This window comes from Triturus cristatus, chromosome 10, assembly GCF_964204655.1.
Source record: "Triturus cristatus chromosome 10, aTriCri1.1, whole genome shotgun sequence".
NCBI classification, from domain to species: Eukaryota; Metazoa; Chordata; class Amphibia; order Caudata; family Salamandridae; genus Triturus; species Triturus cristatus.
This window is the reverse complement of record NC_140593.1, coordinates 334147743-334160236: the sequence shown is the minus strand read 5'-3', so window position 1 is coordinate 334160236 and position 12494 is coordinate 334147743. Positions and strand designations below refer to the sequence as shown.

Sequence of the window (12494 nt, the reverse complement as noted above, 5' to 3'; positions counted from 1 at the left end):
AACTTCTGTACTTTAGGAGGGCTCTGAAATGTCTAGTTACATATGGGGTAATATCTCTATATATCTAGTGTTCCATTATCTATCCAGTTGGTATTTACTAAGCCCTTCCTTACTACACAGACATTCTATCAAGCACTCAGAAATAATCTTTCTGGGTTTCAGTGCTCAAAAGATACAAATAAACAAGTACCTTGAATCTAACTAATCATGATAAATTATTTGCTGCTGGATAGGCTCAATTATCTAGCCACTAAGTTGTCTCACTTAGGTGTTGTAGAAATATTAGACAGATTGTGCAATATTCTACATTCTATCACAATGCTTTAATAAGCAGGTATTTATGAATATGGTAAGAAAAAATTGCAGTTTTTATGTTACACAACATGTATTAGAACCCCGAAACCCTTAAACAACTTTTGCTGAAACTACTTTGTGTAGCCTGGTACAGTCAGATTCATCCATAAAAATGAATACGTATTAGAAAAGATTTCGGTCTCCGCCTAAACATTTTTATTTTGTTTTATGACCTGTGTTCTCAGCAGTACGCCTGAAATGGAAATCTGTGCCAGTGTAGGTTTCCAGGCATACGACTTGGGTTATCTTGTCGTGAGACAATTCCAGTGGGCTCTTATTGTGAAAGAATACCAAAAAAGCATAAAAGTGTGTCCAGCTGAATACCTAAATCTCTGCCTTACTTTTAAGTTTTTATTGGTGAATTGGTATTTTCAGTTTTGAGATTGTCCTCTTGAATGCTTTATTGAATCGTTAATAGAATGATTTCATACCATCTTTATAGACTAAACTGTTGTAGACATTGAAGCATTTTACATGCTGGGCCTCACAAACAGTTATAGCATAAACATATATTATTTTGTTGTACATAGTCGAATGCTATTTTGTGTTTTTTTCTCACTAAAAGACTACCACAGGTGCAAAGATGATAAATTGCCCTTATTTATGTGTCATCTGCAGTTATAAAAGGCAATGCTGATGGACACTGCACATATAAAGCTTAGGCTGGTACTCATACCATGAAATGATAAACTGAATAGTTTTTATAAGGGCTCCTGTTTAACTTGGCCCTTTTTGCAAAGTCATCCATGAACTTTTTGCTTTCCTACTGGTATGTATTCTGAGCTGGTGTTGGTGGTTTTAGGACTCTAGGCACTTTATCACAGCTGTCCAGTATAAAGTGCATGTGCTCTCTATGGTAAACGTGGTAAGATTGGTCTACACCTGTTTGGCGTATTTAATTTACCTATCAGTCCCTTGTAAAGCGTTATATCATATACCCAGGGACAGTAAATTAAATGTTATTGGTGGGCTTGCAGCGCTGCTTGTGCCACCTACCAAAGGGGCCTTTCAAACCTGTCTCAGGCCTCTGCCATTGCAGGGCCTGTGCGCGCAATTTACGGCCGCTGTGACGTGGCACATAAAGTGGTTGCACGTCTGTGACTCCCCTTTTACTGCAGATCGGTCACTCCTAAGGTAGGCCATAGCTAGCCCTATGGACAGGGTGCACTTCAGGTAAAAGGTAGGACATGTTCCTTAACTGTGTGGCATGTCCTGGTAGTGACAACCAGCGATTTTGGTTTATCACTACTGTGAGGCCGCCCTCTCATAGGAATGCATTGGGCATTCCCTGATATGTGTTTCAGTGGTAATTCCTGATCGGAGAAGAGTTAGTCATAAACAACAGGGGTATACCCAAATCACCCTATGATCCCTGTGTATAAGGGACAATATATATATCAAAGAGAAAAAAGGTATCAAGGAAATATTACATCAATCATTCATGAAGAGAGCACATTTAATTACCCCTTCAAGAGTATCAAATATTCATTTTGAGTACATCTGACATAATTTTCAAAATATCACAAAAACAGGCGCTTATTCAAAGAAGGACACAATGACATATATCACACAACATCAATTATATACATAGCACCCAAAATCTACTACACATGACAATTAACCCAAATACAAATTATTCCCATCAGTGTCCCCTTCTGAATTGCAGGCGGACCACTGGGAGGTAGTCAAACAAAGGGGGAAACACAAGAAAAAGGGGGCAAAAATGGCCCGAAATTTTACAGGTGTCCCAACAACAGTCTGTGAGTCACTAAGGTTCTGGTGACTCCTCCATCCAATGTCTGTCGACGTGACCACGTTTCAGCCAGAATTAGCTTATGGCCTCTTCAGGACAGGGGTTAAACGATAACTAAAACAAAAAAGGGGGAGCAACATTACTCTCATCCAGAACATCCCTGTGTCACGGAATGGTGACCAAGCAGTGCACACAATGCCAAGATCTCACATAGGACCCCTCCACGGTGAACCAAATAAACCTTACATCCCATCAACCACAAAGTGACTAATTGAAAGAAAGGACTAGCAAAAAGGGAACAAGAACAAAATGACATAAGTACATAGCCCTCAACCAAGCCTCCATCACCAAAGTGCACATCCTAACAATTAACTAGATGGTGGTGACAACATACAAAATTAATTATCAAAGAACCACCATCTGCATAAACCCCAATTATATCCAAAATATACCAAGGCCAAAACTCAAAGCATTACACCCCTTCAGCAGAATCTTATCCTAATACACTTACATGTATCTTCCTTATTTCTATCTTGCGTGGCTGCTCAAACGATACACAACAAAGTTCTGCCAACATGGGGGAGGAACAATATAACAGAGTATCACGTAGGTGCGATGGATAGATAATATACGTATGCAGGAAAATAATTCTTCGCCTATGTCCCTCACGGTGTTTAACCACCAGCAACGTCCAAGAAACGCTCTTACCTTTGAACCGCTGTGCGCGCTTGTAAACAGGTACTATCCATGAGATCCGACCACCGGTTCTCCACTACGTTTCTAAAGACACAATCAGGATATACTATCTTTAGAACCCTTAGAGCACCTCTATACACGTCTATAGCAGCGTCACCAAGACTAATGATCCACTTACTAGATCGAAGTTGGGTCGGTCTCCACACGCAATCCTCGCTACAACGCCACTCCACACACGCTCAATGTGGTGTAACAACCGGGCGTTAAGCGTCCTACCCGGAAATAAGGCTCCCGCTCTGCACAAATCCCTCCTTCTGCCAGCAGTAACATAGAAAGAGGACTGGGAGGTGGCCGATACGCTCTTCATTCAGCCTCAATACTTATTCGTCTAAAATCCACAAATTAATCAACATATAAAATTACAAACAAAGGTATCCTGCTCCCAATAATAATAAATCCATCAGCGATACCAAACCGCACTCGGTAAACATACCTACATTAGTAAATACAACCCTTAAGTGAATGGAAAAAGGGGAAGAACAAAAGCACCGTATGCACAGCAGGCCACCACACCAGAGGGAAGGGAGAGAGCACAGCTCCCATCTACACACGCAATTCTGTACAATATATACATATATACACCTATACAATTATACAATACACTTATTATGACCATAACTGCGAAGGAGAACCCTACGGATGAACCACCGAGGGTATACATTATATGCATTATACACTCTACATGTACACAGAAAAAATGTGAGCATCAAAAATCAAACACACTCAGTCTAGCGCACCCTTAGATTAGCGCACCCTTCCTGGAATCACTTGAAAATGACTCTCGCCTAGAATTGCAAGGCGGGTCAATTCCCAATCAAAGACCAAACCTCATCGCGGTCATTTAGGCCCCTACTGGAGGTCTGATATCTTTCTATCAGACGAGCTTCTAAGTTATTTAATTTTTTCTGTAAAGATGTTTTAGTGGGTGCCTTCACTACTCCCAGAATAGTCCACTCCAGATCATTTTCTCCATGTCCATTTTCCATAAAATGTTGGACCATGGGAGGATTTATGCTGAATAATCCGCATTTTGACAGCTTGTGTGGTTTGTCCAATGTAGGAACTTCCACACGGGCATGTCACACAATACACAACATTTTTCGTGTTACAATTTGAAAAACATAACTGTTTATGTATTTTTTCATGAATAGTCACTGCTTTAGAATCTTTGGTATGGACACACACCACACAATTATTGCACTTAAAGTGCCCTATAACTCTTGGTAACCCGATGTTCGATGTGGACCAACAGCTGTTGGTCTCCTTCGACATCGAGAGTTTATATACTAATATACCACAGGATGAGGCACTGATGGTTATGAGACAGGTACTGGACACGAGACCAAGACCACACATGGTTCCCTCTGAATTTCTGCTTGAACTGGCAACGATTTGCTTGAAAAATAATTTTTTTGAGTTTAAATCTGATTTGTTTTTGCAAGTCAAAGGTGTAGGGATGGGATGTTGTTTTGCCCCTGAGATTGCTAATCTAGTGATGGATTTTTTTGAAAAAAGATATATCTTCCATGAGGGGACTCCATTCAGAGGTCACATTCTTGAGTGGATTCGCTTCATTGACGATGTCTTCATGGTATGGAAAGGCACATAAGAAGAACTTGAGCAATTCCATATATGGCTGAATACTCGTACAACTGACCTCAAATTTACTAAAAGTGCTAGCAATACACGCATTAATTTTTTGGACGTATGGATCATTGCCAAAAATGGCAGGTTGGAGGTGGACTTGTTCACCAAACCCACCGACAGAAACACTTTACTGGATTACTCGTCAGGGCACCCCCGTAACCTCAGGGACAACCTGCCCTATGGGCAGTTCCTGAGGGTACGACGTAATTGTACTGATAAGAACGATTACTTTAGGAATGCCAAGAACTTACAAGAGAAATTGGTGAAAAGTGGTTACCCCAAACGATTAGTTAAAGGAGCACTCAAACGAGCGTGGTACACACCCCGGGAAAACCTACTTACACCCAAAAACAAACAAGAATCTGAGCAACTGGTTTGTGTACTGACTTTCCGCCCCAAAGCAAATAAGGTTAAACAGATTATTCTAAGGAACTTGAGGCTATTGGACCATCTTAACATCCCTAAGCCCTTGTTTGCCTTTAGACGGGGCAGGAATTTGAGAAACCATTTGGTAAAAGCTACTCGTCAGTCGCCCATGCCCACAGACACAAGAGGCCTTTTGGGGTTACCAAGAGTTATAGGGCACTTTAAGTGCAATAATTGTGTGGTGTGTGTCCATACCAAAGATTCTAAAGCAGTGACTATTCATGAAAAAATACATAAACAGTTATGTTTTTCAAATTGTAACACGAAAAATGTTGTGTATTGTGTGACATGCCCGTGTGGAAGTTCCTACCTTGGACAAACCACACAAGCTGTCAAAATGCGGATTATTCAGCATAAATCCCGCATTCGTTGCAAGACCATGGGGGCTCCCATGGTCCAACATTTTATGGAAAATGGACATGGAGAAAATGATCTGGAGTGGACTATTCTGGGAGTAGTGAAGGCACCCACTAAAACATCTTTACAGAAAAAATTAAATAACTTAGAAGCTCGTCTGATAGAAAGATATCAGACCTCCAGTAGGGGCCTAAATGACCGCGATGAGGTTTGGTCTTTGATTGGGAATTGACCCGCCTTGCAATTCTAGGCGAGAGTCATTTTCAAGTGATTCCAGGAAGGGTGCGCTAATCTAAGGGCGCGCTAGACTATGAGTTTGTTTGATTTTTGATGCTCACATTTTTTCTGTGTACATGTAGAGTGTATAATGCATATAATGTATACCCTCGGTGGTTCATCCGTAGGGTTCTCCTTCGCAGTTATGGTTATGGTCATAATAAGTGTATTGTATAATTGTATAGGTGTATATATGTATATAATGTACAGAATTGTGTGTGTAGATGGGAGCTGTGCTCTCTCCCTTCCCTCTGGGGTGGTGGCCTGCTGTGCATACGGTGCTTTTCTTCTTCCCCTTTTTCCATTCACTTAAGGGTTGTATTTACTAATGTAGGTATGTTTACCGAGTGCGGTTTGGTATCGCTGATGGATTTATTATTATTGGGAGCAGGATACCTTTGTTTGTAATTTTATATGTTGATTAATTTGTGGATTTTAGATGAATAAGTATTGAGGCTGAATGAAGAGCGTATCGGCCACCTCCCAGTCCTCTTTCTATATTACTGCTGGCAGAAGGAGGGATTTGTGCAGAGCGGGAGCCTTATTTCCGGGTAGGACGCTTAACGCCCGGTTGTTACACCACATTGAGCGTGTGTGGAGTGGCGTTGTAGCGAGGATTGCGTGTGGAGACCGACCCGACTTCTATCTAGTAAGTGGATCATTAGTCTTGGTGATGCTGCTATAGACGTGTATAGAGGTGCTCTAAGGGTTCTAAAGATAGTATATCCTGATTGTGTCTTTAGAAACGTAGTGGAGAACCGGTGGTCGGATCTCATGGATAGTACCTGTTTACAAGCGCGCACAGCGGTTCAAAGGTAAGAGCGTTTCTTGGACGTTGCTGGTGGTTAAACACCGTGAGGGACATAGGCGAAGAATTATTTTCCTGCATACGTATATTATCTATCCATCGCACCTACGTGATACTCTGTTATATTGTGCCTCCCCCATGTTGGCAGAACTTTGTTGTGTATCGTTTGAGCAGCCACGCAAGATAGAAATAAGGAAGATACATGTAAGTGTATTAGGATAAGATTCTGCTGAAGGGGTGTAATGCTTTGAGTTTTGGCCTTGGTATATTTTGGATATAATTGGGGTTTATGCAGATGGTGGTTCTTTGATAATTAATTTTGTATGTTGTCACCACCATCTAGTTAATTGTTAGGATGTGCACTTTGGTGATGGAGGCTTGGTTGCGGGCTATGTACTTATGTCATTTTGTTCTTGTTCCCTTTTTGCTAGTCCTTTCTTTCAATTAGTCACTTTGTGGTTGATGGGATGTAAGGTTTATTTGGTTCACCGTGGAGGGGTCCTTTGTGGGATCTTGGCATTGTGTGCACTGCTTGGTCACCATTCCGTGACACAGGGATGTTCTGGATGAGAGTAATGTTGCTCCCCCTTTTTTGTTTTAGTTATCGTTTAACCCCTGTCCTGAAGAGGCCATAAGCTAATTCTGGCTGAAACGTGGTCACGTCGACAGACATTGGATGGAGGAGTCACCAGAACCTTAGTGACTCACAGACTGTTGTTGGGACACCTGTAAAATTTCGGGCCATTTTTGCCCCCTTTTTCTTGTGTTTCCCCCTTTGTTTGACTACCTCCCAGTGGTCCGCCTGCAATTCAGAAGGGGACACTGATGGGAATAATTTGTATTTGGGTTAATTGTCATGTGTAGTAGATTTTGGGTGCTATGTATATAATTGATGTTGTGTGATATATGTGATTGTGTCCTTCTTTGAATAAGCACCTGTTTTTGTGATATTTTGAAAATTATGTCAGATGTACTCAAAATGAATATTTGATACTCTTGAAGGGGTAATTAAATGTGCTCTCTTCATGAATGATTGATGTATTATTTCCTTGATACCTTTTTTCTCTTTGATATATATATGATCTGAGAAGAGTAGCGTGATCAAGTTTGGTATGTTTGGAATAGTGGTAATAAATGCTGCGTAATGGTGTTCGCAGATTTATTATCACTATTTCAGAAATTTCACTTTTAGAAGTGGGCATTTCTTTGTGATATGTGTCTTTGTGCCTGCCTGTTGTGTATTGCATGTCTGGCTCTGGAGTGACAGAGTCTGGGGAGGTGTAGTGGCACCAGAGGGGCTGGGTGAGTCAGCGCTAGGCTGCAAAGGCCTGATCTGCATTTGGAGTAGTGGGAGGAGTAGCCCCTGACCCTGAATAGATCTGTGCCTGCCTTGTACAATGCTGGCTCTGCCCCCCTGTGGTGTGTCTGGGTCCAGAACCTACACTAACAATAAGGGTATTTGTGCACTGTAAATAAATGTTTGAGTGCCCCCCAGAACTGGTTTGAACCGGGCACAGAGCCCTGTGTCAGGGGGAGAACAAAGAACATAGCTGGTATAAGTATTGGGGCAGTGATCCCATGTACGTGTGCTTCCTGTGCTTACTTGTTGCTGGAGGACCGCTGGGAACCAGGAGGAACTGCCACAAGGGACTCCCCCCTAAGCTGGAGGGCCCTGTGAGCTCGCCTGCCTGGGCCCAGCTCTGTCCTGTGTGATTCCTTGGACTAAGTGCCAGGCTGAGTGCTCTACCTTTTTTTATTGTCCTTTAGGATGCAGCACGAGTGAGCGCCCCTCTGTTCCTGCACTCTGTGGTCCAGAGCATACTAGGGGCTCGTGGCTTATCAGAGGGCCAAGGCGCTTGCCCTAGCCAACCAGAAATCCCATTTCTAACAGCTCCTATTACAAGTTAGACTACGTCATTTTTATTCTTTCTGAAATCTGAATGTTGATTGTTTGACTCATCCTATGTGGTAGGATGAGGGAGGGTTAATTCTGCCAGTGTAGTGCAAGTTTACGCTTTTGACGTTCCTCCAAAAATACATTAGGTATGTACTGATTTTTTTGTGAAGGCAGTCTACGAAAGAAATTCCTAGTATGTTTTGTATGTACTTTATTTCTGGCAAGATTGTTTTTTATGACATTAATTCTAACTGAAGAGGGGACTATCTTTCTGAGTATTTTTTCATATTATAATTACTTATTTTTTTCAAACTAAAATAAGACTAGATATATAATGGTATTCTTTACTTTTATCTTTGTGAATAATTATTTATAAAAAAATCTATGTTTCTGTATTTAATAATTATGCGTGGTAGGAAACTGAAACAATTTAATCTTTTGGGCTTCTCTCCTCCGCTCTGCTTATTTTTTATAGGGATGTGCCCCCAGGTGGAATTTTTAGATCCAAAATAATTTGTGCTCCAATAAGAGCTGGAAAGAAGAAAATAGTGGCCAAACTGAACTCTACCCAGGTTAAAGGGATATCGGCGGAGAGGATGATTGACATTGCGGAATAGGAGCATCTTCAACGTGACAGAGAAAAACAGAGCAATAGTGTGGCTTAATATGTATGTCAATAAATGTATTGTGCTTCTAGGCTGAAGTACACTTTGGAGGCAAATTAATCAACTATTTACCAGCTTACATCTGAATTCTTGCTGAAAATTATACATGCTCTTGTGAAAAGCAGACGATCAGATTCTAAAAGTATTGATGTGACATGCAGTTAATTTTGTGGTGTAAGGAAAAAAGAGAAATGTTTTCAGTGGCATCTTGTCTCTATAATGAAAAAATTAATAGCAATACAAATGTTCTACCAACTGGGTGGTTATAACTTGTGACGGAAGTTTGAACAACTTCAATCTTGGTTTATTTTGTCTTTGTTTAATATTTCTATTGCACAAGCATGAAAAAACCTATTTACATGCAGGAGTTGGATACACTTACATGTTCAGTTTGTAATCTCATCAATGAGAAAGTTTCTGAGCGTGGTAAGCATAGACCTAAGCAGAATCACGTTTTCAGATTCTAAATTTACAATGAATCACTTGGCTTTGCATGTCAGCTTTAAGAAACCCTCTAACCAATGTAAGTTAGTGTTTAGGCCAACATAAATGTATATGTGTGTACACAAACTTTCTCTCTCTTTATCTCTCCCCACCTCTTACCTCATGCTCAGGGTAGCAAACAAAAGCAAAGTACTTGAAGAGTCAGCATGAAAGAAGGCATACATCTGTGTTTAAAGCAATGTTTCAACTCTGAAGTTATCATTTCTGGTCTCATCAAGTGCTTGACACAAAATGCAATCTTGCACGCATGACTTTTGGTTACTGTTAGTAGGTAGAGCTACTATATATGCATTGGATAACCACTTACATATGTTGTGAACAATAAGAGCAATAACTGACAACAACAAACACCTCATTTCCTTTAAATAGTCTGTGCTTCCAAGTTCACAAAAAAATGTGTTAATGGCCATTGTGTTTTGGAGCTAAATAAGTGCTAATGAGAGCGATTGGTCAAATCAGGAGTAGCCAATGTATAGCCGTCGTTCAGCAGGCAACATTACAAAATGGGGTTTTGGTTAAAGGTAATAGGTGTGGGCTTGCATGTACAGGCAATATTTCAAATACCTGTGAAAATGTTACTTACAACAATTTGACCTCAGTACCCTATAGTTGATTTGCTTTTATAAAGCTATTCAAAATGTAATGTTTACAAAACTCTTGCTAAAAACACATTTCTCCTCAGCTTCAATTCATGCTTTTTAGACAATGATTCAATGTGGTATTTAATAATAAAAGGTATTATTCCCTGTTGAGGGGTGATGACCAGTACATGATACATATGAACCTTGCTTGAAATCTAGAAAAATAAAGACATACACTGAATAATAAGTGCAATAAGGTGTTTTTTTCTCGCTAAAGCATAATTTAGCTAAAAGGTAATTCAGCAAAACCATTACTAACATATGTAATTGTTTGAAAAGCTTACTTTGTCCTCATCAGCAAGAGGGGTGAAGTCTAAGACAAGTACAAGTGAATGAAGCTCTCAGAAACAGTAGGATAAATGGTAAAGCTGACAAGAACTGCAGAATTTCCAAACTCGAGCACCTGCTAATCGTCTGGGTACCCCAGTCCCCTCCCCTAAGTTACCATGCAGTTCTACACAGGAATTTCAGCTGAGTTATGCTGCGAATAAGCTCTTCAGAATACAAAAAGTGATGGATGGAATGCTTGAATTAATCCACTAGTAATTACCCAGGCCGCATCACAGTCCATTGTTATTTTGCACACCATGCCACCTCATATTGAACCCAGCCATATGCAAATTAGTCTTGAGCCTGCTCTGTCGTGTAGTTTCTATATTACCCATACAGGACCTGCGTGTTTCGGATAACATAAACTGTGGGTTTGGAGGCAGACTGGCTCTGAGCACCCCCACCGAGCATGTTAGCCTTTCCGTTTTAGCTACCTCACAGTGCCACTAGAATCTCCTTTTATCGGGGAGAGAATAATTTCCGGCAACCTCAGAACATGACAACCCTGATCCCTCAGGATCATGGAAACAATGTACTACTTTTCGCTCAGTCACTCGTGCTCACTTATTCGATCTCAGAGAGTTACACAGAAGAAACAGTTGGGCCGGTTAAAATAAGAATTAATTGCACAGTTGTTCTTCTAGTGTAAAATAGATGTGCTGCAGCAACTGTTAGACAGTAGCAGATATATATGATTAGCAGTACAGTGAAAATAAAAGGATAGTACAGTTCTACCATCTTGCAATATTCATGAATACATACATGAATATAAAATACATAATAAAAGTGCGCATACTCCTACGATGCCTATCTAGATGTACCCAAGTGTACCTAGCATGTGAGTAGGTGTGAAGCGAAGAATCCCTCTAGCATTTAGTCTAACCCCATTACCTGAAGAGAGAGAGTATGGGACCCCGTCCCGGCCTAGAGTTGGACACCCCACAGGGGATGTTAGACCACTGTCAGCTGGAGCGTCTGCATGCCGGAGCCTCAGCGTCTCTGGTCAGTGTGTTGTCCTGGAAGTCTCTGTTCCCTCTATCAATCCTAGCAAGATGTGCCTTATTTATACAAAGAGTATCTAGGGTTTCTTTGTCCCTTGTTTCTTGTATTAGCCATTGTTGGATTTGAGGATGACGTATGGGATGAACCTTGTACGTAGATATTATGCAGGTGTTGTAATCTGCCTGGTTTCCAAGAACCCTTATGAATATTCATTCATACTGTAGGAGTCTATTGATGAAGTTATAAGACGCTATTGTTTGGGGAAAGACCCTCCTTCTGCACCCAGGACTAGAACTAGGTAAAGGTTCAATCCTAAAGGCTTGTTACTGTATAGTATAGGGGAGATAATGTAGGTGAAGGTGTATGATATTACCCGGGCCTTTATTAGGGTACCTATATGAAACATAACACCCACTTCTCTTCCGAACAGTAAACAATGATAAAAATGCTAGTGAACTACTCTTTTACTAGGTAGCAGCACATAAAAATATCATTAAGCTTCATAAAATATTGTCCTTAAAACCATTTAAAAATAGTCTAATGTGGGGGAAAGAAAAATTATTTAAGAAAGTTAGTATCTGGGAATGTCACTTTAAGCCAAAGTCCTAGTCGAGTTCGTTTATATAAGTCGAACCACTACAAGCGTCAGAAGGCCATGCTTTCCCAGTGAAAGTGTCAATTTAAAGGAACTGTTCCAAATTTAGTTGAGTTTTGAAAAAGAAAAATTCAGAATAGTTTCCCAACACACGATGAGCCAATTATAGATTAGGTGTCCTGGCTGGAAGACGCAACATCGTTGTTGCTCGCTGTTGCAGAGGACGATCCCTGTAATACCTCACAGAGCACGTCAATTGAGCACAGATGATACTCAGAGCTGGTGCTGTTGCTCAACCTAGTTGTAGCAAAAGGCAACTGCGGGTTCGCGAGGAATGCAGCCATCAAGATAGGAATACGCTGGGGACATTGCCGAGCACGCCGGTTGCAGCATGGTATTCATGTCCGGTGGCTTTGCCGATGGAAGTGTAAGACAGAGATCTAACACACATTCTTCTCCGCAAAACAGGCATCGAAGAACAGG

At 40.9% G+C, this 12494-nt stretch overlaps 1 protein-coding gene across 1 annotated transcript in view; it reads left to right on the top strand.

Annotated features, from left to right (window-relative positions):
• The window catches only part of TGM4 (transglutaminase 4), a 185259-nt gene extending 174997 nt beyond the window's left edge, over positions 1 to 10262 (top strand). The window contains exon 14 of the mRNA XM_085631544.1: positions 8750 to 10262. Coding sequence (XP_085487670.1) covers positions 8750 to 8891 — 142 coding nt within the window. The 3' untranslated portion in view covers positions 8892 to 10262. The remainder of the gene's footprint in view (positions 1 to 8749) is intronic.
• Positions 10263 to 12494: the final 2232 nt, after the last annotated feature.